This window comes from Rhinatrema bivittatum, chromosome 5 (assembly GCF_901001135.1).
Source record: "Rhinatrema bivittatum chromosome 5, aRhiBiv1.1, whole genome shotgun sequence".
Lineage (NCBI taxonomy): Eukaryota > Metazoa > Chordata > Amphibia > Gymnophiona > Rhinatrematidae > Rhinatrema > Rhinatrema bivittatum.
The window spans coordinates 373,790,559-373,814,640 of record NC_042619.1 but is presented as its reverse complement, the minus strand read 5'-3'; the positions used below and the strand labels follow the sequence as shown (position 1 = coordinate 373,814,640).

The window sequence follows — 24,082 nt, the reverse complement described above, 5'->3', positions numbered from 1 at the left end:
TGGGTCTCTGAAATCAGCAGTTCATACTTAAGCTGTCTGAGGTGATGCCAGAAAGCCAGGATATGGAGGTGCAAGAGCACCATGTGGGAAGTGGGGATGATGGGGGGGGGGGGGGTGCAAGAGAGCAGGAGGGTGAGGATCTGTAAGAAAGAAAGCCAGAGATGGTGATGGAGATGTAGAGAGCCGGAGATGGTGTTGGGGGTGGAACGGGGGTGGAGCAGAGGTGGTGATGGATGGGGTGTGTGTGTGTGTGTGTGTGTGTGTGTGTGTGTGTGTATGTATGTGTGTGTGTATGTATGTGTGTGTATGTGTGTGTGTGTGTGTGTATGTGTGTGTGTGTGTGTGCATGTATGTGTGTGTGTGTATGTATGTGTGTGCATGTATGTGTGTGTATGTATGTGTGTGTGTGTATGTGTGTGTGTGTATGTGTGTGTGTGTATGTATGTATGTGTGTGTGTATGTGTGTGTGTGTGTATGTGTATGTGTGTGTATGTGTGTGTGTATGTGTGTGTGTATGTATGTGTGTATGTGTGTGTATGTATGTGTGTATGTGTGTGTGTGTGTGTGTGTGTGTATGTGTATGTGTATGTATGTGTGTGTGTATGTATGTGTGTGTGGGTGGGTGTGTGTGTGTGTGAGAGAGAGCCGGAGGTGGCACAGGGGAGATAGGGTGACAGAACCAAAGGTGATGAAATGGGGGTGCTGGTGGTAACTGAGACCTAGATATGGTGATTGGGGTTTGGGAGAGGCAGGGAGAGGAGAGTCAGAATTGTGATGGAGATGAGAGGGGTGAGAGAGAGCCAGAGATAGTGACAGGGAGGAGGAAAAGTTTGAGAGAAAGAGGAACAAGGGTGATGGATACAGATGTGCATTCATTTTCATTTGCTTTGGTAGTTTATGGGTAAATATTTTACTGTCACACACTATAAAATACTGCTGACACTTTGCATGTGTATATGCTGATTTAATGTGTTGCAAACTGGGCTCCCCCACATAGTCAAAATAAATTAAAATAATGTAATTTTCATATGAATTTTTGCATTAAAAATCTTTTTGTTTTTAACCCACATGACTACAATAGCTAAGGATATGCAAAACAGGTCAGTAAGAACAGATAGCTCGTGAAACAAGTAGAGGACTGTAGTCCAACAGGAAAAAGAATGCTACAGTAAACCCAAATTATTCATGCTGAACGTCTCCGTAAATAGGTGGCATGGATAATCAAAGCTGTTGTTTTTCAAAATACATTTGCAGTAACTCATTTGCATTTTGTATTAAACCTGAGCAGCAATGAGTCACTTCCTGTAAAATCTCTGGCAGATCGAGAAACCTCTCTATTATAGTGTAATGAAGTTTTATGCAACACAATTGTAATATTGTATGTGCTGTTCTACTGTAGGTGGAAGAGACCTTATTGAAACAATTATTACTGGTAGATTTCTGGGCTGATTCCTCTCTCCCTGCCCTAAAAATCAGTAATGTCATGCCACATGCAAAAAAATATGTCCTAGCGTGATACACTATAACTTCATTACTTAAAGGCCTCTATCTTACAAATGTATAGCCCGCACTATCTACAATGGCTGGGCAGGTTACAATGCTTGCGTGTGGATTTTTTTTTTTAATCAATGATTATGATTTTTTGATCTGTTCCTGCCTTGAGTATTATTAGAAAGGCAGTTTATAAATTTAAAAATCAAGTTAACATACATAAGCCAAAAATATTCACCAAAACAAAAGTACAAGACACATTAAATACGTAGAGGGTAACTTTCAAACAACTATGTGTGGTGACATATAAATGCATATATGGCTGCGTGTAGATGTACGACAGTATTTTATAACCCGTGTGTATCATAGACGCGCATATAATCATCTGATCATGCTTTTCCACCATTAAGAGTTCAAAGCGTGTGACATGGAACTGAGTTACAAAGAACAAGAATTTATCTACATAGAAGAGGGGCTGACCTGCAAAGAACTGGATTTATAACAGGAACAAGTAATAGTAAATAGTTACATCATACATGCATATGTATGCTTATGCACGAATACATGTAATGTATTAAAAGTGAGTATTATAATGCATGGGAACATGCGTACTTTTCCTACCTGTTTTAAAAATGAATGTGCGCATATTTTGATGGCAACTCAAACAGCCGCGCGGGCATACATGTATGCACTTATGCCAGCTCGCACCAATGGATATGGTCATTTTATAACATAGGCACGCATGATATAAAATCAGTTGTATACGCATACATGTGCGAGTAATTTTATATGGATGCACGCATACACTCGCAAATGCCGGTTTTTCCGCATGAAAATGGGGGGATTTTTATTACATACATGTGCTGAAGCAATTACCAGTTTTCCCCAGTCAGTTCCCAGTTCAGCCAGGTAAAGGATAGGACTTCCGAATCCTCCTAGTTAATAGGCTTCCCTTTTACCTTTTTAAACCCAACCCTTAAAACCGCACTAACTAACCTCTTTTTTTTTTGTTTCATTACTTAAACGCCATCCATAGCAGAAGTAAAGTTACGTATTAGGGGACCCCGACGCGCACTTGTGTGCGCACATTTCATGTTACAGATCTGGACCGCCTGTGCGGACCCCGCCTACGCCTCTCCTCCTTTTCTGCCTGTCCCATCTGTGCACATACCGGGAGATACGTGCGTACATGGGCACGACTTCAAATCCGCGCGGCTCGCACCGGCCCAAGATACTCACATACCTCCCAGCTCTGGAGCGTGTTAGGGGCTTTTAAAATTCACCTGCTTATGCACAAAATAAAGTAGGCCTTATTTGCATAATGCCCGATTTACATGCGTAGGTCCGCATATTTTAAAACATGAAATGAATCAGTTTTACCAATTACTCCACCAGTTCCCCAAGTCCTTCCCCAGATCATTGAGACCCTCCTGGTTCTCCAGCCTGAACTTCCCCAGTTCACCCAGCCTTCCCATGCAGCCAATACTATACAATAAACAAGTTTAATGTCAGTGACGCCAGATAATTAGCAGGTGTAAAATTAGGCAAGTCGCCAAATGTGTGTGAAACTGTTGGCCCCGCCCTGGTACGTCCCTAGACCAGGCCTTTCTTACATGCATATACAGTATGTCTGTGCAAAACAAAGTACAAACCTTCTTTTGATTTTTTTTAAAATACCGATTACATGAATACAGGCATTTATGCTTGTATATGCTAATTTTTATGTGTGTAACTCTTTGAAAATTCACCTCGTTACATTTCCATTGTCAAATAGCTATTAAACATAGTTAAAAGCTCTAAGGACTTAGCAGCACTATTGACACAAGTTTTTACACAGATCAGTAGTACTTAATTTTAACCCATTACCTCATATCAAAGTTCACATCAAAAATCTAATTAAAGAAGGTTTTTATAAACTTCAAATTCTGAGAAAACTGAAGCCTTTTCTGCATCCCCCAGACTTTAGAACAGTACTGCAATCCTTAATTTTTGCAAAATTGGACTATTGCAACTCCATCTTAATAGGATTGCCTGCTTCCACAATTAAACCTCTTCAACTGCTTCAAAATGCTGCCGCTAGATCCTTATCAAATTGTAGAAAATTTGAACACATCACTCCAATCTTGCACCAATTACATTGGCTTCCCATCACTTTTACATAGCATTATAAGATAATTATGCTTATTCACAAAGCGTTATACAATGATTACTCATCTTGGTTACAGAAACCACTATATCAATGTATTTCTACTAGAAAGCTTCGTTCAACAGACACTGGGTTACTCACTATTCCCACCAGCAAAAAAATTCTCAAAACAGCTACTATAAACCGGGCCCCTTCTATAATTGGTCCTACTCTATGGAACTCCCTACCATCGCCACTAAGGACCGACCCTTCTACACCTACCTTTAGAAAAAATCTCAAAACATGGCTTTTTATCAAAGCTTTCCCCCAACAAATACAATAGATTACATCCCCTTATCTATGGTTTTTTCCTTTTATTTTTGCAATATATTGAAATCTGTGTGACAATGATAGGTTATTGCTTTATATAGACCTATTTTTAATCTATAGGGTTGTTGTTTTTTTAACGATGTTTCTTAGTTCCATACGTTATGTTTTTGAACTGTTTTACTGTATTATGTCCTCAATAGTATTTGATGACAATTTGTTTCAATGTAAACTGATGTGATATTTTGAATTGAATGTCGGTATAAAAAAAGCAAATAAATAAATAAATCTCTTTATTTACAACTACAAATGCCTGAGTAAGAAATAAAGCTTTCAGCTATGTTGTTCTAAAGGTCCTAATACATGTTTCTGCTCTTAAATCACCTGGACGAAAATTCTAGCACATAGAGCCAGCTACTACAAACCAGTGGCGTAGCCACGGGTGGGCAGTTGCCCACCCAATTTATACTCAGGCCCACCCAACGGAAGAGGCCTGTTGGAGCAATGCCATTTATTTATTTATTTATTTGATGAGTTTTATATACCGTCATTCGGTAGAGCCATCATAACGGTTTACAAAGTGTGCAATTACTTAGTAGTTGGTTAACAGTATAACAGAGTGAACATTTCACAGAAATTAAACAATTCAAGTCCAGAAAGTATTATTAAGATGAATGAGAAGGGTGTGAAGGTTCTGGACGGAGCGAAGGATTTGAGGTTGATAGATGAGAGTTCAGTTGTGAGTTGGGATGATCAGACGTATGAGGGTCAGTGTAGGATTTGCGAAACATTAGTGTTTTTAGATCTTTTTTGAATGATTTTAGGTTGTGCTGTGTTCTTATATCTTTAGGTAGGGTATTCCATAGTTCAGGGGAGGCAATTGAAAAGGCTGCGACAGCCCTGCCACAGCAAAGAGGAACTCCGGAGCTGCAAGGCTACTTTGGGATCCCATGCATGCGACGGCGAAGAGGAGGGCCGGAGCTGCAAGGCCGTCACGGGATCCTATCCCTGCAACGGCGAAGAGGAGGGCCGGAGCTGCAAGGCTAGGCCCAGAGTGACCGGGTGTGCATGGCACACCCAGGAAGGTGGCAGACCACCGGCAGAGCCTAACCAGTCGGCGGCTGAAGACGAAGAGAGCGCTGGCGCATGCTCATACCCTCTTTCAGGTATGAATATGCATGCATGCACGCCCGCGCACAGCTTCTGCTCACTCACCCCCCCCCCCAAGCAGGAAGATCAGTGGGCCATACGGCCCGAAGATAGCAGGAGGTCATCAGGTATCCTAGTTTAAGAACATACGCTCAATAGGGACCTGAACCATTTTTTTTCAAAGTTAATAACGATCTATTCATTGAGGGATTGGAACCTTAAAGAGTCAAAGTGGACAGGAAGGGGCCAGACAGGCCACCGCGGGTTCCCATCCACGTGGTGGCAGAAGTAGGACTTTGGCTGTATCTACTGAAAAGGCCCTGCATGTGTGTGGCTTAGAATGGGAACTTGAATGTGTGTATGTGGGTGAGAATGGGTGCCTGTGTATGTGTCTGTGTTGCATAAGAATGGGAGCCTGGGGAGAGATAGAGAGTGAGAGCTTGTGTGTGTGAGAGAGTCTATGAGAGAAAGCATGTGTGTGTATGTGTGAGCATGAGGGAGGAAGGGAAGAAGACAGTAGGAGAAGAGAGACACTGAAAAGGAATTAGGAAATGAGCGAGAAGGAAAAAATGGGAAAAAGAGACCAGGACCAACTGATTAGAAAAATAAAAAGATCAAAGGTAAAAAATATATATATATTTTGAGATTGCGAAAGTTCATTTCTTACATTTTTTATTTTGCTCTTTCTTCAGTATTCCACTATTCAGAGTCTAGTTTCTCAGGCTTTCTATTTTGGTTTTGTCTGCATGTTTCTGTTTCTAATTTGTAGTTTCTTATTTCTATCAGGCTGATACAATACAAACGCGTTAAAAAAATGTGTCCATTTTGGAAGCCTGCTCTTTCAACGCACATAAAGGAAAAGGTTGGTCTCTGCTTTGCCTGTGTGTGTGTGTGTGACTGAATTCTGCTCTCATGTAGTTTCTCTGTAGTAGTCCAGCTTGTTCTGTTATTCCATTGGGTGATGTATTAATGTTCTAGGGCCTGGTGCAGTATTTGCACTGCTGCTTTTTCATAAGGATGATGTTATTTGAATCCTGAGAATCAGTGCTATGACTGTATGGTATGGCAAGGATCTAGATGCCTTTTTTATTTTTTGCAGGAGTTTGTGTTACTTCATAAAGGGGCAGATTTTAGAAAAGTACTCCCGCACGTACTTTTGTTCGCGCACCCAGCGCAAACAAAAGTACGCCGGATTTTAAAAGATACGCGCGTAGCTTGAAAATCTGCCCCAAAATGTTTAGCAGTAGAGGGATATTTTTTGCTCAGGTGACACCAGAATCTGAATATTTTTTTTTTCATGTTGGTTGGAATGTGAATTGTCCTAGCTCTGCTCTGCACCTATTCTGATGATTAATGATTTTATTGTAGTTATGATGATTTCTGGCTTTCTGCAAAGAGGATTCATGAAAGAATACATTAATTTTTCGTTTATTACATGACTGATTGGATCTGTTTGCTTTCTTTGCTTTTTACATGATATACTTGTACATTTATAAACTGCAATAAATATAAAATAAACTAATACAGATTAATAAGTAATTTTTAATGCTGGTAAGTGCTTGAAATAATTGAGGTAAAATGTTTTAAAGTTTCATACATGATGCATAATGGCTGCTACAAACTACTTAGAAAGCCATTGTAGGGTGCAGTGTATGGCATTATTTATCAATAAGAATACAACTAGGAGGTTTCAGACCTGCATGCCTACAGTCCACCCATGTTAACCTTGTGCCATCGCATGAAAATCAGTTCTGGCTACGCCACTTCTACAAACATTCTGGCTTGGGTCTCATATAAACGTGCAGATCATATGGATGGAATATCTAACAAATTGTACCCAGATGATCTTAGGGCACGAGGAGGTCTGTAAATTTGTAATACATTGTCGAGACAGATTTGAGGCTTTGTGCATGAGAGTCATAATCTTAAATCTTATATGCCACTGCACTGGGAGCCAGCATAGAGCACACAAAATCAGCGAAAAACACCTCTGACCTGGTCACCCACCATGACATGAGCACTGGCATTTTGCACAACTTGTACTGCTGTCAGCTTGGCCATGGGTAGACCTATATTTAAAGCATTACAGTAATTGAGGCCAGATAGAACTAAAGCTTGATGAGCCATCCTAAAACATTAGTATTTTAAAAAGGCCTCAATTTATGCAGAATGCGTAATTTCAAGAATGGACTCTTAAACACCTGCTTTTACCTGCGGACCTAAATGAGAGCATTCCAGATGCCAGACCTGCGAGGAAATGGGAATTAACAGACCTTCGAACAACAGAAGGGACAGAATATCGGGAGGCAGATTTAAGGAATTACTTCAAATCCTGCCAATGCTCATTCTTCACTTCAGAACAGGGGTGCTTGAAGGCCGCAAGCTAGTTTGGTATTTGGTATAGGGCAGGGGTCGGGAACCTATGGCTCGCGAGCCAGATGTGGCTCTTTTGATGGCTGCATCTGGCTCGCAGACAAATCTTTAATAAAAAACTAAACATCTAACAACCCCCCCCCTCCTGACACCCCCCCAAGACCTGCCAAAAGTCCCTGGTGGTCCAGCGGAGGTCCGGGAGCGATCTCCTGGGCTTGGGCTGTCGGCTGCCAGTTGTCAAAATGGTGCCGACGGCCCTTTGCCCTCACTATGTCACTGGGGTCGACCAATGGCGGTGGTAGACTCTGTGACATAGTAAGGGCAAAGGGCCGTCGGCTGCCAGTAATCAAAATGGCGTCAACGGCCCTTTGTCCTTACTATGTCACAGGGGCTACCGCCGCCATTGGTCGACCCCAGTGACATAGTGAGGGCAAAGGGCCGTCGGTGCCATTTTGACTACTGGCAGCTGACAGCCCAAATCCAGGAGATCACTCCCGGACCGCTCCTGGACCCCCGCTGGACCACCAGGGACTTTTGGCAGGTCTGGCGGGGGGGGGGGGGGGGTCAGGAGGGTGGGGGATTGTAGTAAATTAATTTGGTAGGTCTTGGGGGGGGGGTCAGGAGGGTGGGGGGTTGTAGTTAGTATGGCTCTCACGGAATTACATTTTAAAATATGTGGCGTTCATGGCTCTCTCAGCCAAAAAGGTTCCCGACCCCTGGTATAGGGGCAGATTTTCAAAGGGTTACGCACGTAAGATACGCGTGTAACCCCCGAAAAGCTGCCCCTGTGCGCGCCAAGCCTATCTTGCATAGGCTCGGTGGCGCACACAAGCCCCGGGACGTACGTATGTCCCGGGGCTTGCAAAAAGAGGCGGGGCATGGGCAGTCCGGGGGCGGGGAGTGGCCTGAGCCTCCAGGCACAGCAGCCATTTGCCGCTGTACCCGGGATCGTGGGATGGCCATCGGCCGGCGTAATTTCTTCAACAAAGGTAAGGGAGGGTTCTAGGTAGAGCTGGGGGCTGGGGGCGGGGGCGGGAGGAAAGTTCCCTCCGAGACCGCTCCGAAATCGGAGCGGCCTCGTAGGGAATGGAGGCAGGCTGCGTGGCTCGGCGCGCGCAAGTTGCACAATTGTGCATCCCCCTTGCACGCGCCGACCCTGGATTTTATAACATGCGCGCGCATGTTATAAAATCGGGCGTAGATTTGTTCGCTCCGGGTTGCGCGAACAAATCTGCGCCCGAGCGCAGGTTGTAAAATCTGACCCATAATGAATATTCAATATGCACATCTGAATGTAACAAGTCTGTGATCTAGATTCACTTGCATATTTTGGTTCTTCTGAAAACCAGACCTGTCTATGGCCCTCAAAGAATCAAATTGCATACCCTAGTTTCGGACAGAGTCGCTTTCTTCTTTGGATTCCACCTAAAGGCTCACCTCTTGCCCCTTGCCTGCAAGTGTTACATTGCTTAGAATTCTAGTCTCTCAAGCTGTAGTCTGTTCTCAAACTCTCCAAAGCGATTATGGGACCACAGAAGGCTGGCAGAACTTTCCTGCATTCTGGTTGGCTATGGCTACAATAGTCGGCAACAGGAGCCAAGAAAACCTTGTTCCAATAGATAAACAAACCAAACACATATTTTCGCATTGACAATGAGCTCTCTGTGTCTCGCATATCCTGTTTGTTAAATGTGTTGGCTGCATAAAAATCCTTAAGTGACTACTTTCAGTCAGGAAATACCCTTCTAGTTTTTTTTTTTTATTATTGCAAGCATATCATTCCTGAGTACATGGAGCATGGGTATATCATTCACATCAAACACAGCTGTTCTGTAGTATAGTGCTCCGTTATTCCGTCTGCATTTTGGAATGCTAGGATGCGAAAAACACAGAAAATAAACAGGTTCTGCACTGTGTGCATGCATTCCTTGGAGATGACCGACAGAAAGGCAAAAAATTGGAAGCCCTGATAATTGGCGCCACTCCTCACAAGTCTCAAACTTTTGCAAATTCATCCTTTTTTTTTTTTTTTTTTGGGGGGGGGGGGGGGGGTAGTATGTGCCACCATGTATCCAATAAATATGCGTGTACTACTTAGAGCAGAGCTTTCCAAACTTTTCATGTTGGTGACACACTTTTTAGACAAACATAATTTCGGGACACAGTAATTCAGTCTACTAGTAAACCAGAGGTTAAAGGTTAAACGAACGAAACATATTTCGACAATTTATGTATGTTTCCTTAAATATATACATAAATAAAATGTTTCACGACACTACCTATCTCATGAAAACCTTAAATTTATATTAAAAATATATATTCCAAGATTCATGTTATTGTTATAATTTATGAGAAACAATAATAAAACAAATTGTCTGTCCCCCACACACTCATCTCTCTCCTCCCCCCAGCACATGTCTGTACCCCACACACTCATATCTCTCCCCCTCAAGCACATGTCTGACCCCCACACACTCATTTCTCTCCCCCCAGCACATGTCTGTACCCCACACACTCATATCTCTCCCCCTCAAGCACATGTCTGTCCCCCCAGCACGTTTGCCCCCCACTCACTCATCTCTCTCCCCCCCAGCACATGTCTGGCCCCCACACTCATGTACCTCGTCTTTTTGATTGTTGCCAGTTAAGTGCTTCACTCCCTTCCATGATCACCAGACACTGCTGCTTGCAGTCAGTACTCTTCATGGCCAGGCCTCATCGGCAGCAGCAGCCAATGCAAGGATGGCTGGGCTCGTTCCACCCACCAAGCCCCCCCCCAAAAAATGCGATTGACAGCAAAAATCACCCAATAATAAGCAACCCATAAACTGAAAAAAAAAAGTGAATCTCTAGAAGAAAAAAAAGCCCAAACTCGCATCAGAGTTGACCAGGCTTGCGCGACACACCTGCACACTGCAGGCGACACACTAACGTGTCCCGACACACAGTTTGGAAAGCTCTGACTTAGAGAAAAGGAAATCTAGAATTGCAGAATCACATGCACTGCCCTATCCCGTTAGGTATTTTTCCCTCTTACACTAATTATCTACATTACATGTTTTTGCTACACCCAAATATTTGCAAGCCAGAAGAGGGAGGAGTCCCACAAAAAGGAGAAAATTCCAGATCCAACTTGTTAGCCATACTTAAAAATAGTGAGTCAGTAATACTCACAGCAGTGTATGCTGCCTCTCATTCACAAAAGGCTACCTTAGGCTGGACAATTCCCAGTTTTCCAGCCCCTCTTGTATTCCTCTATCAGCCCCTTCCTCTTCCCAATCCCGCAACATAAAAGTTCAGAATTACTCTGCAAAGGGGAATTTGTTTTCAGTAAACAAATATGATTTCAGCATTGCTTTTTCACCAAACCATTTACATCTTTTTTTTTTTCCTCCTTGCTGATTATCTAATTTTATTGGAAAATTACTCAATATATTTGAGGATCAACAAAATATATCCTGTGAACACAACAGGAGAATTATTTTGTGTAAACTATATAAGGGGCGAGAGATGGAATAAGAAAAGTGCTGGGTGCAGCTGAACTCATTAGTGTCTGTCTCGTGCAGCGCTCTGCGGTGTCTGGTGAGACAGAACGTCTTGGGTGGGGGGAAAAAGGTTTTAACATTTGTCATACTTTGCAAAGCCTTCTCCTCATCCAGCTCCCATCATCATAGACTCATCGCATGCAGCCTCCAGCGCTTTTCTAAATTCCTTCCACAAACCTTCTCTGCCTCTGCCTGGGTACATCTCCTCTCAAAAATATGTCATGTACTGCAGTATATCTTCTTGCAGTACAGACAGCAAGATTCAGTTCTCAACAGAAGACTCCCATGCTGCTATTTGATGTGGACTAGGTTTAGGGAACCATCTATCTATCTATCCATCCAAGTATCTAAGTAATCAATCCGTCTACCTGATCTATATAATGAAACTAATTTATTGTATTTAAGATTAGTATGTGATGGCTTTTTCTCAACAGCTGTTAAAGTGCTACTTCAGCACTATCCCCAGCCTTAGCCAGCTAGAGAAACCAGGAGCCTTAACAGGGTTTTGAAGCCTGGTCACTCACTTAAAACTACAGATTATCAACCACTAGAGCAGGGGTGGCCAACTCCGGTCCTTGAAAGCCACAAACATGTCTGGTTGTCAGGACATTCACAATGAATATGTATTGGATAGGTTTGCATACAAACTGAACGGCACGCAGATCTATCTCAAGCATATTCGTTGTGGCTATCCTGAAAACCTGGCACCCCTGTCCAGATGGATCCAGTCTAATATTTTTTATATTTCTTCTCCTATAGAATATACTTCTTGGGAATGTGGCAGCAGCTTGTACTCATATCAAACATATTAGCTTATTCAGTGTTGCCCTTGGAAAAGCTATTACTCTGGTAGAATGAAAACATTCAAACAGGATGGCCAATTATATAAATGTAAACATATATTTTACCTCTAACATGAGCTGAGTGAATTCCTCATTACTGAGAAATGAAGGCTTCCAGTCCTGATGAATGTCACAGATTTCTGTCTGAGCTGTGACTTCTAAACAAAAGAAAAATGTAGCATTTTTTTAGGAGAATAAGTACTTTTGGCTTGCAAAAATATAAACATTTACATATTTAATATGTATTTCCAAGTATACTAATTGTGAAACAATGTGCAATGTTCTTGGAAATAACTGGACTGTAGGTTGTGTTACTTTATCTTGGAGCAGCATTAGAATTAAAGAAATATATTGTTCTACATGAGCTTTCACTTCTGAAAGAAAGACCTATGAAGCCTTGAAAGCTCATGTACTTCATCATCTCTTAATAATTCCTACGTTGGTCTGACGACAGGTGTCATAATGGACTAAGAATCCATGCATACTTTGTTAAACACACTCTTACTAACTGCATAACCTTGCTGCCCCATCTATTCCTTTATCATGCTTTTAGCTTTTGCGTTCCTGCAAACAGCTTTATTTGATATACATTCTTTAGAACAAAAGCCAATTCGATTATTACAGTAGATACATTCTTTAGAATCAGGGGTAGTTCCAAAGGACTGGAGACAGGTAAAGGTGGTTCCTCTTCACAAAAGTAGAAGGAAGGAGGAGTCTGAAAACTATAGGCCAATTAGTCTGACCTTGGTGGTGAGCAAGTTAATGGCATCGCTGCTAAAATAGAGGTTTCTGGAATCCAATGGATTACAAGATCTGAGGCAGCATGGCTTCACCAAAGGAGGGTCTTGTCAGACAAACCTAATCAATTTCTTTGACTGGGTGACCAGAGAGTTAGATCAGGAGAGAGCGCTAGATGTAGTATATTTGGATTTCGGCAAGGCCTTAGATATGGTTCCACATAGGCAACTTATAAACAAACGGAGTGTCCTAGGTTAGAAACTGATTGCTTGTGAAGTGGCAAAGGTTAATGGTAGACAGTGTTCACGCCGAGGAAAGAGGGGTCACCAATGCTGTGCCGCAGGGATTGGTCCTCGGTCCCGTTCTGTTCAACTTTTTCATAGGCAATACTCTGGGCTATCGGGAAAGGTTTGCCTTTTTGTGAATGATAAAATCTGCAACTGGGTACACAACCTGGAAGTTGTGGAAAATAAGAGGGATCTAGTGAGGTCTGAGGAATGGTCTACAATCTGGCAGCTACAATTTATTGTTAAAAAAATGCAGAGTCATACATTTGGTCTGCAAAATCCCAAGAGAGCCTTACAGTATAGGGAGTGAAGTTTTGTACACAAAACAAGAGTGGGGTCTGTGGATGATCATATCTGAAGATCTTAAGGTGGCCAAACAAGTAGATAAGGCGATGACAGAAGGATATTTGGGTGCATAGGGAGAGGAATAGCCAGGAAGAAAAAGGAGATGATATTGCCTGTGTATAAATCTCTGGTGGTACAGCAGTAAAAACAAAGAGAATCGGTAGTTGGAAACGCCCTTTATTTAGTGATGCCCGACTCTGGCCGAATTTCGCTCTTTCTCATAGAGCTGCCTCAGGGGCAACTGAAACCAGATATAAAACAATTAAAAACACACATAAAATTAAAATCAATAAACAACATATATAGGTGTACAAACACATAACTCAAAATAAAACATACAAATGTTTTATATCTGGTTTCAGTTGCCCCTGAGGCAGCTCTATGAGAAAGAGCGAAACTCGGCCAGAGTCGGGCATCACTAAATAAAGGGCGTTTCCAACTACCGATTCTCTTTGTTTTTACTGCTGTACAGCCAACTGGATCGGCTTCCGCTTTGCTTTTTAAGTCTCTGGTGGACCTCATTTGGAGTACTGTGTTCAATACTAGAGACCACACCTTCAGGTAGATATAAAACAAACAGAGTCAGTTCAGAGGACAGCTACTAGAAAGGCCACTGGTTTTCAACGTAAAATATGGGGATAGCCTAAAAGACTGAAACATGTGCACCCTGGGGGAAAGGAGGGAAAGGGGAGATATGATAGAGACATTTAAATACCTCCAAGGAATAAATACACAGGAGCAGGCTTCTTTCAAAAGAAAGGAAGCTCAAGAACGAAGGGTCATGGGTTGAGTGGGAAAGGGTGTAGACTCAGGGGAAATGTAAGGAAATGTTTCTTTCCAGCAAGGGATTTGGATGCATGGAACAGCCTCCCTGTGGAGGTGGTGGAAACATGGACAGTATCAGAATTCAAGAAAACATGGGATCTCTGAGGTAGAGGGAGGGACTATCAAGCAGCACGAGATGTGGAATGGCAGACTGGAAGGGCCACGTGGTCTTTATCTGTTCACATGTTCTCTGCTTCTATATTTCTTTATTCTTTTAACATATTTTTATTTAAGTGGATTTCAAGCAATTGTATGCGTTCTTAATGTTCATTTCACAGTCAAGAATAATGCACTCTTTCTAATGGTTTCCATTTCTAAATTATTATTTGTGGAGATCAGAGGGAGAAAGTGCTGGCACAGGGCTATGAAAGTAGCACTTCTGGAGGAATCTGTGCAAAAAAATAAAAAATTCTGCACTAAATATTGACAAATTCTGTGCACAATATTTTAATCCTGGAAACTTTATTTGTTCAGATAAAACAATATAATCACTGTCTTTGAGTAACAGTTAATTTATATGGCAATACTGAAAAAAAGTTGTTTTTCAAAGACGTAGGATTTTACATTTTTGTGCAGATTTTTCCCATCATAAGGTCTGGCCCCTCCAGATTGCTATCCCCTCCCCCAAGCTCAATGACCCTCCCCAGCTGCTCCCTCTTATGGCTTGAACCCCTTCACCCTGCTCCATCTTTCTTCTCTCTCGAGTCAATCTCTCAGTTTATTTGCTACCTCTCCCTCCCCTCTTGGCTGACCCCTCTCCCACCCCTTTCCCTATCAAATTTCTCTCTCTGCCCCATCAGGCTCAACCCCCCTCCACACCCCCAGGAAGCCCCCCCACAAGGTTTGAAATTCTCCCCAGCGCTCTCTCTTTTCTCCCCAGTTCTCTTCCTTCATCCCACCTAGATCCCCTGTCTACCCCCCTTAGCAAGACCTCCAGTTCCTTTTTGTCTTACCCCCCCCCCCCCCTCAAGTTTGACTCATAGGGCAGACAGAGAGAGAGAGAGAGAGCTCTCCCTCCTCTAGTCCTCTCCTCTCACTCCCAGCTTTCTCTCTGTCTATCAGCCCTTCTTTACCAAGACCCCTAGCGCTCTCTCCTACCTTCCTCCAAGTTCGCTGTCTACCTCGCTCATTCAGGCTCCACTGGACCCCCATTGTTTGGGTTCCGCAGGCCAAGGAAGATGTTCAGGCTTATCTCTCTCTTCCAGTTCGTACAGGCCAACCCCACCGCTGCTCCTTTCTTATTTCCAGCTGACACTGGCGCTATTTCTTCCTCCCTTCTGGCCCAGGCAGGCCGCGACTGCCACGGCTGCTATTGCTCTCCTGGCCCCTCACATTTCATTCTGTGGGGCAAATGGAGAATCCTGCACAGGGCTGAGGGAATTCCGCGCAATTGCGCAATGCAGAAGTCCCCACCGGGAGTAAAAGTAGGTATTTCGAGAACTGATGGAACTCATCCTTTCTTCTAGGTTTACTGATATATATATTTGAAAAGCAAAGCAATGCAAAAATAAATCCCTCCTCTTTGCCCTGCGTCTGCCATATTACATTATACTAAAAGGTGGGCTTTACACAGTGTAAGCAAATGTTGGAACCGAAGGCAATGAGCAATTCAGTGTTCTTCAAAAATCTTCGAAATCTCCACAATGCCTCAGATATGTGTCGCTTCTTTTAGCTACCTTTTCTAAGCCTTTCAACTGATTTAATCACCTTTAGCAGTCCTCAGTCAAAATCCACAAAGAGAATTCTGTGCTACACAAACTTCCTGGCAAATACTTTCACCCTGTGAGCACCATTTCTGACTAGAACGTTTGCTAAAATGAATGGCGTGCTCGGGAGTGAATTGTAAAGAAATACCGCTTACCATTGTGTTTCTGCAAGAAGCCAATAACTCTTTCCAGTACCGTAGTTTTGTCCAATTTGCGAGTGCTGCCTGGCAGCATGGAGCTGAGCTCTTTGATAAGAACATTGAATTGGTCACGCCTGATTTTCTCAGATTTATTGCGTGAAGCCCTGTAATGACAGAAAATTGGTGACTGGAAAAGCAATCTAAAGTTTCATACATTTCTTAAGAAATACGACCAACTGATCAGCCTGATGACCCAGTGGTTAGTGCTCAAGAACAGCCAAGCAAGAGACCTTGTTTCACTTTCTGGCTAAAGCTCCAGCTCTTCGGGCTACATGGAACTTTCACGTGCAAATTTAATAATCACAATTTTTGAACAAATCCAACTGCATACATATTTTTTTCTCCTTTATCTACTACTACTACTACTTAGCATTTCTCTAGCACTACACAACATGCGCAGTGCTGTGCAAACACTGTGCAAACACTACACAATATGCGCAGCGCTGTGCAAACACTGTGCAAACACTACACAACATGTGCAGCGCTGTGCAAACATACAAAAAGGTAGTCCCTGCCCAGTAGAGCTTACAATCTAATAAGACCAAACATACAAGACAAAAGACTTGGGGTATTTCATGAAGTACGATAACGGTTAACAAGAAAAGGAAAGAAAGTTCATAAGGGCATCATTTGCTTACTTATTTGTTTTGATTTTTCCAGTTAGGGATCTTAGGTTTGCAGCAATTGCTTTGTGAAGCTTTTCCTATGATATTTTTCCTCTTTCCTCGTTTTTTCTCAGGCTCTCTCTCTGTGGACCCTCTGGTTTCAAATGCAGGGTTTACGGCACGAGAAGAGCAGCACTTGATCGCCTGTTTATCTTCAGGGCTCCATTTGACTATATTCTCATGTTACTTTGTCAACAGGTGCATTATTTTTTTAGATTAATTTTGTAATTTAATTTTGTGCTCTTTTCCCAGATCAAGAACTGTTGCAAACATGGTTTGATTTCTTATTAAGAATTTTGAGAGTTTTTGTTTCTAGGCTCATTCTTTGAAGATAACCAAAAAGTATGCAATCTACTGCAGATTTTTCAGACCTGTCCCCAAACGTCTCCATTTCTTCATTTTGCCCCTAGCATACTTTTTAGACCACCCTCCAAAATATGAAATATTTCTCTTTCATGTACTGTAGAAACACGATGAACAGCCAGAATTAAGTCAACATTCTGCCTTCATTTTTAAATACTTCTGAGGCCCATATTTAGTCACTTAGCCATATAAGTCACAGGTTATCCAGGTAAATGGCAAGTATTTGAATATCTGAGCCATTCTGGAGTGTTCAGGGGCAGAGTAAAATTATCTGATAAACTTAGACAATTTTCAACTATAACCGGCTTGGTTAGTCAGATACCCTTAGGCCTGCCTCAGAGCAGGTCTAAAGTTATCCAGCCTTGCGTGGCATGATAACCTGCCAGTAAACTGGATATCTCCAAAAGATATCAGGTTGAGTAGCACTCTTAGGTTTAAAAAAACCACAAAACCCTTGAGCACAGCCCTCCCGACCTAATTCCCATTAAAAGAAATAAAATAGCATATCATGCTACTATCCCTCTAGAACAACCATAAAAATGCCTTACCAACTCAGACCTCATTTCTAAACTGCTGAAAGAGCATTCCCAGGTTTCATTCAGAAGCTCTGACATCGTCAACCATGTTTTTATTTTACGCCAAAATCTCATCAGATCCATTTCTTCCCTGATGTCCAATGGAAGACCATTCCATAGTTTAGGATATGGAAAAAGACCGATTTCAGAGTCTTACATGATGGAAACTCTTAACTGAGGGAAGTTGGAGCTCTGAACCATACTGAGAGTTAGTAACTCTCAGTAGGCATTTCCAAAGGACCTTGTTCTGCAAATGAGAAGGGCCCTGTCTTCCCAAGATCTTAAATGCTAGGGCCAGGACTTTAAATGTGCATCTCAATTTGACCGGCAACCAATATAGTTTCACAAGTAATGGTGCTGCTGATTCCTCCCCTAGACCATCCTGAACCAGCCTAGCTGCCACATTTTGGACTACCTGCAACTTCCGAATTAAGTTGCCTGGTAGCCCCCAATATGCACGATTTCAGTAATCAATGACCGCTATCGCTAGTGCATAAACCACAGACTTCAATGCTTTTAGATTTAAGAAAATTTTCAATTGCCGTACCAAACTCAGTCTACTATATGCAGAACAAAGTACTGCATTGATTTGGCTTTCCATGGACCAATCTGAGTTCAACACAACCCCAAGTGATTTTACATTGATACTGGCAGTAATTAACTGCCCTTCGAGCTCAACTTGAAACTTATCCTGTCCAGCCCCCACCTGTAGAATCTCTGTCTTACTTGCATTCAATACTAAAGAATTATCATCCAACCATTTTTGCCCACTGTTTTCAAACAGCCACTGAGAATAGAAAGAGTCCATTGTGGATCTTTTCCCCATGGAGCAACAATTTGCACATTGTCAATATAAAATGAATGAGATAAACCCAAAAAAAGCGAATATGTGCACCTAATGGAGATACGGAAATATTGAACTAAAGGGGGCAGGGGTAAAGAAGAACCCTGAGGAACTCCCCATTTTACCGGGCGTTGGGAAGAATAGCAGCCCTGGAAAACCACCACTTGACTCCTATCCTCTAAAAAACTACTAATCCACTTTAAAACCGAGCCCCCTGTTCCCAATGACTAGCACCAAATCAAATGCACCGGAGAGGTCCAAACAAATTAGCAACACAGAAGCCCCCATGTCTTAAGTGAGGTAAAACCAAATCAACCAGATCCACCATGATTGTCTCCGTGCTGCAGCCTTTACGAAAACTGGCTTGAGCTGGGCCCAATTTCCATGTCCTTCCTATGAAATCCAACAACTGAGGGGTCACTACCCTTTCCAATACTTTAGCCACAAAATGGAGAGTAGCAACTGCTCTATAATTAGAGCACAATCTCTGGTCCAGCTCTGCCTTTTTCATGATAGGGGCCACCACACCGTTTTTCAATGAATCGGGAACTAACCCCTCAACCAAAGAAGCACTGACCACAATTCTTAACCCCTTTAAGATCTGGTCTGGTAAAAAAAAAAATCAATAAGATAGGAGGGAAAGGATCAAAACAACATTTTGATTTCTTCACGCGACCCAACACAGAAGCTGCTTGCGTGAATTTCTGTGTACGGATCGGTAACAGTCCAGCTTGTTCTTTTTCTCCAGTAAAAGGTGCACTAGTGTGCTATCCTCTGTTGTAGTGGCATTTTATAGGCAGCATGGTTGCTGTTTGAGCCACTGCCATTGATAGAACAACAGAAGATTTGAGTAAAGGATCTGCAGTCTCCTGGGAGGAAGGGGGATGCTGGATGTGCAATTTCTGTTTACACACACACACACACACACACACACACATATTATTTCAACCTACATCTATTTATTACATATTAGATATTATAAAAAATAGATAAGGAACATATTTTATAAACAAAAGAAAAAACCTAAATCAGGGGAATGGGCAATGTAATTCTGAATATCTGCCCAGGTGCAGACAGCACAAGAAGCACAGAAGGTAGCTAGGATAAAAAGTTAGCCAACTAAGTATGGGGTGAGACTGGCTGAATTTGAAGTCTCGCAGTATGTCCAGCTAAGACAGGGACTTAGCCAAACAGTTGTCAAAATTGACCCCTTAATCTTTAATAAACAGTGTGCTGTGTATTTTTTTGGCAACATAAATCAACAAATGATTTATGTCCCTTACATGCCCTTTGCAGATGAGTGTGAGAATGTATCAGCAGTGGGCCACAAGGGCCTTGAAGACCACAAACCAGTCTGGTTTAGAAGATAGCCACAATTAATATTCATCATATATATCTTATACACTTGGGGCCGGATATTAAGAGTTATGCGTGGCATAGATTTGGGCGCGCAACCCGGCACGCACAAATCTACACCCGATTTTATAACATGCGCGCGCAGCCACGCGCATGTTATAAAATCCAGGGTCGGCGCGCGCAAGGGGGTGCACAATTGTGCAACTTGTGTCGCCGAGCCGCGCAGCCTTCCTCCATTCCCTCCGCCCACTTCCCACCTTCCCCTCCCCTCCCTAACCCGCACCCAGCCCTACCTAACCCCCCCTCACACCTTTAACTTAGAAGTTGCGCCTGCCTCCGGTCAGGCATAGGTTGCGTGCACTGGCCAATGGCCGGCCCGCGATCCCAGGTATAGCAGCAAATGGCTGCTGTGCCTGGAGGCTCCAGCCCCGCCCACGCCCCACCCCCTTTTTCAAGCCCTGGGACATGCGCGTGTCGCTGGGCCTATGCAAAATAGGCTCGGCGTGCGCAGGAGCGGATTCTCGGGGTTACGCGCGTAACCCTTTGAAAATCCGGCCCTTGGTGTACGACAAAGGTTAATTTGTATATTTTGATCACCCTAAAAACCAAATTGATCAATAGTATGGACGTGCAGGGCGAACTTTTTCATATTTTTTGGTTAGTGTTTTCAGTTTTGTTTCGTTAGGTACTTTTTCAAAATAGCATGCACTAAAAACGAAATAGTGCACGCTAAAATGAAATAGCACATACTGAGCTTTTAGTGCGCACTATTTCAAACTTTACTGTGTGCTCTTTCATGTTTTAGTGCACGCTATTTCAAACTTTACTGTGTGCTCTTTCATGTTTTAGTGCGCACTATTTCAAAGTTCACTGCATGCTATTTCATTTTTTACTGTGCGCTATTTTGAAACAGAATGTATTAAAATGAAATAAAACTCACTATAAGCGAAAATGAACATCTCTAATTTGTAGGTCTCAAGGCCTGAACTTATCCCACCTCTGATGTGTATTATGATATTCCTGCTTTTATATTACTTCTCCACTTCATTTTTTATTACTTTAGAAAGTTTTCATCTATTGGAATTCGAACTGATTTGCTTATGGACATTCACAGACATATTGTTATAATTCCACTTTCACGGATTCAGATTTTCTGATTTATAGCATTATGTTCTTTTTCGCTTTTCTGTGTTGCAAATTAATAGGGTAGACATCAAAGCTGAGAAATTGGTCACCACTGAAGCTTGAAATATTATTTAGGGTGTACAAAGATATTTGAAAAATCCATTTTAACTACAAGATTGCCCAGCTTGCTAAAGAAACCTGAATAATTCTGTGCTGCTTTGGGGTGGAGGTCATAAGGGGTGGGAAGTGGGTGTGGGTAGGTGTGAATGAATACTGAACCTTCACTTTCTCTCTGGGATTTTGTGTTTCCTCTTCTAGAATGTTTTTTTGGTTTAGAATTAGAGGGCAAAGAAAAAGTACACATTGAAGCCACAGTACCAGAGTTATCAGAAAGGCTGTGACTAAACAGAGAGAAATCTCGGTGAGTTATGTAATGCACTAGATAGTTATTTGATGGCTAGCAGATCGAACAAGGCAATATTTGCTATGTGTATCATCTTGACAATAATACCTCTGCTGGGAACTGATCAGGCAATATGGTTTTCCAATGAATTGTTTAGGATATTTTTACATTTGATTAATACGAATGCAAATATTTAATACTGCATTCTCTATGTATACAGAATCTACAAAGATAGCAGAGAAGGTGATTAGAGATAGTGAGTTGAGTTTTCAGAGTTTGCACATAAAAATTAGCATATACACACATGAGTAGTCTGGATTCACGAACGTGCTATTTTATAAACATCAAACATACGTATGCATTTTTTATTTTGCATGCACATATACATGCGTAAAATGCGGGTAGTCTGGGACGTTCTGGTGTGGGGTCGATAGTCGTGTGGGTCAACTGCTGTTTTATAAGAGTCTTATGTGGTGAGTACATACGGCAACTTATTCGTGCAATTTTACACCTGCTAATTGTCTCGCGCAATTGATATCAGCCGGGTCTGTTGTCAATTATTAGCTGGGTGAGAGGTCTGGGTGAACTGGGAGGGGTTGAGGCTGAAGAACTAGGAGGGTCTTGATCACCTAGAGAAGGACTGGGTGAACTGGTGGGAGAAATCGGAAAACTGGTCATTTCAATTCCATGCAAAAGTTTTAAAATATACCAATCTATGCACGTAAATCAGGGTCTTTCGCAAGCAAGTTTTCACGCGTAAAATATACATGTATATGTTTCTAAAATAGGTAAGGAAAGTACACACATTCAATACATTGAAATATGCTCTTTGAATGCATTATAGGTGTTTGTGTGTAAGCATATACACGAGCATTATGTTGGAGGATGTCGTATAGCACTATAGAAATGTTAGGTAGTAGTAGTAGGATGGGCATATACGTATTTTATAAATCTGCATGTACCTGATATGCACAGGTCATAAAATACCATAATAGTTCTCCATGTGGCCATGTACATATGTATATGGGGGCCACAAGAAGCTGTTTGAAAGCTATTCTCCCAGGTTGTTAAAAACGTTTTTCTGGCTAACCCTCACCGTTCCACACCCCCCAGCTCTGATCATTCTCCTCACCCGATCTGCATCCAACAAAAAGAGCAGGCACATCTTCCAATTCTGAGTTTTGATCCTTTAAAAACGTATTGTGTTGAGTGGTACATGTACCTCATATAAAAAAATCAAAATGTCATGGAATAATGTACCAGATCTATCCATTCTGCGACCCTTCTGTTCTGACACACACACCCCTGACCTGTTTCCAAAACCTTCATTATTTACAGATTGTTCAGTAAAGTTCGTCCTGATTCATCTTATTATATTGTTTTTGCCAGGGTATGTGTGTCTGCCTTGTTGAGCAAGCAAAGTAGTTAAAGAAACTCTGACACACCCTAGCGACAATGGAAATCAGGTGCCAGCAAAGGAATAGGGGTTTGCTCTCCACTTTGCTCCTGTTGGTTGGTTGGTATGAGACCCATACTGACAGGACTAGAAAAGAGAGATACAGGGGAGCATGGCTGAGCTAGGCTGCAGCAGTGCCAAATTCTGAACTGCACCTATGCAAAAGAAAAGGCTAAGCAGAGCGCAGGAAAGAGAGGGAAACGTGGAACTGGTTCTAAGTTAAAATGGAAACGTTTAAATTGAGGAGAGCTGGCAAGGAGGGACTGCAACTGACTGTCTCTAACACTTAAAACCAAGGCAAATGCTGGCAGCTAGAAGAAAGAACATTTCAAGAAGATGCCAGTGTTGGTCAATCACTGTTTTACTCTCAGTGCGTATCAGATTAAATGAGAATATCATCCTCTCAATGCACTAAGGGTGCATAACACAGATGTACATGGTTTGACACCCTCTGGTTGGAATTGAAGGTTATAATGTTCCTGCCGGCAGATCTTTTAGCTATCCAAGAGCACTGCCTTAGGAAGGAAGGTGCTATTCCTTATACTCTGTGAATCCTGTGTTATTTTCAAAACCCGCCATGTAGCAACCTGGTATTGTATAGGTGCTGGAAAATAAAAAGCATTATACTGAAATGGAAGCAAAAAGAAATGAGGAGTGTTTGAGGTTTTCTGACTGTGCAGCTCCGTGAAAGAAAAGGTAAAGCTAGTGAACGACATTTGGGCTAGAAATTACTCCTACTGCATTACTGAGCTAATCCATTCACTAGTAAAAGCCACCGCCCAATTTTGTGAATCAAATATTTAAGAGCAAGCTTTCATCGCTATTTATTCAATTAGGACTGAGGACGCACGTTGGTAGGTAAGTAGCATCAATACCATGTCAGAAAAGAAAATGAAGTTTGGGTGAAAAAAAAGAAACAATGCAAAAGACACTTACCTCTTTACCCTGACTTTTTCATCTTCATCCATTAGATTGTCGAAACTGCCCTTCCTGTGAACAACAGGCAAAGTTACAACTTGCCATCAGTAATTTTTAGCACTGCTTGTTGGCGAGCATTTCTAAACTGAGTCACTTCTGGTTTACTGACATACTGCTTCTACCATCTGTGCCAGCCTAGAGTATCAAATGTACCTGGTGTACTTAATCGCAAGAAACAGCTAATGCTTGCAGGCATATATTTCTAATTCCATTTGTTGTCCTACGTCAGTAAACGCAGGACTGATGGTTCATTTTAGTGAGTTTTAGAGGATTAGTTTTAATTCCCAAGTTATTGTTAATGAGGGCTCAACAAATTCTGGATGCCAAGTCACCATAGTGACCAGAAATTTCATGGCTGCACCCA

At 42.2% G+C, this 24,082-nt stretch overlaps 1 protein-coding gene across 1 annotated transcript in view; it reads right to left on the bottom strand.

Moving 5' to 3' along the window:
- LOC115092475 (neuronal PAS domain-containing protein 2-like) overlaps positions 1 to 24,082 on the bottom strand; it is a 130,388-nt gene that overhangs the window by 12,898 nt on the left and 93,408 nt on the right. The window contains exons 2-4 of the mRNA XM_029603317.1: positions 23,677 to 23,730; positions 15,909 to 16,057; positions 11,919 to 12,010 (exon numbers count right to left, since the gene is read on the bottom strand). Of these exons, the coding sequence (XP_029459177.1) occupies positions 11,919 to 12,010; positions 15,909 to 16,057; positions 23,677 to 23,730 (295 nt within the window). The remainder of the gene's footprint in view (positions 1 to 11,918; positions 12,011 to 15,908; positions 16,058 to 23,676; positions 23,731 to 24,082) is intronic.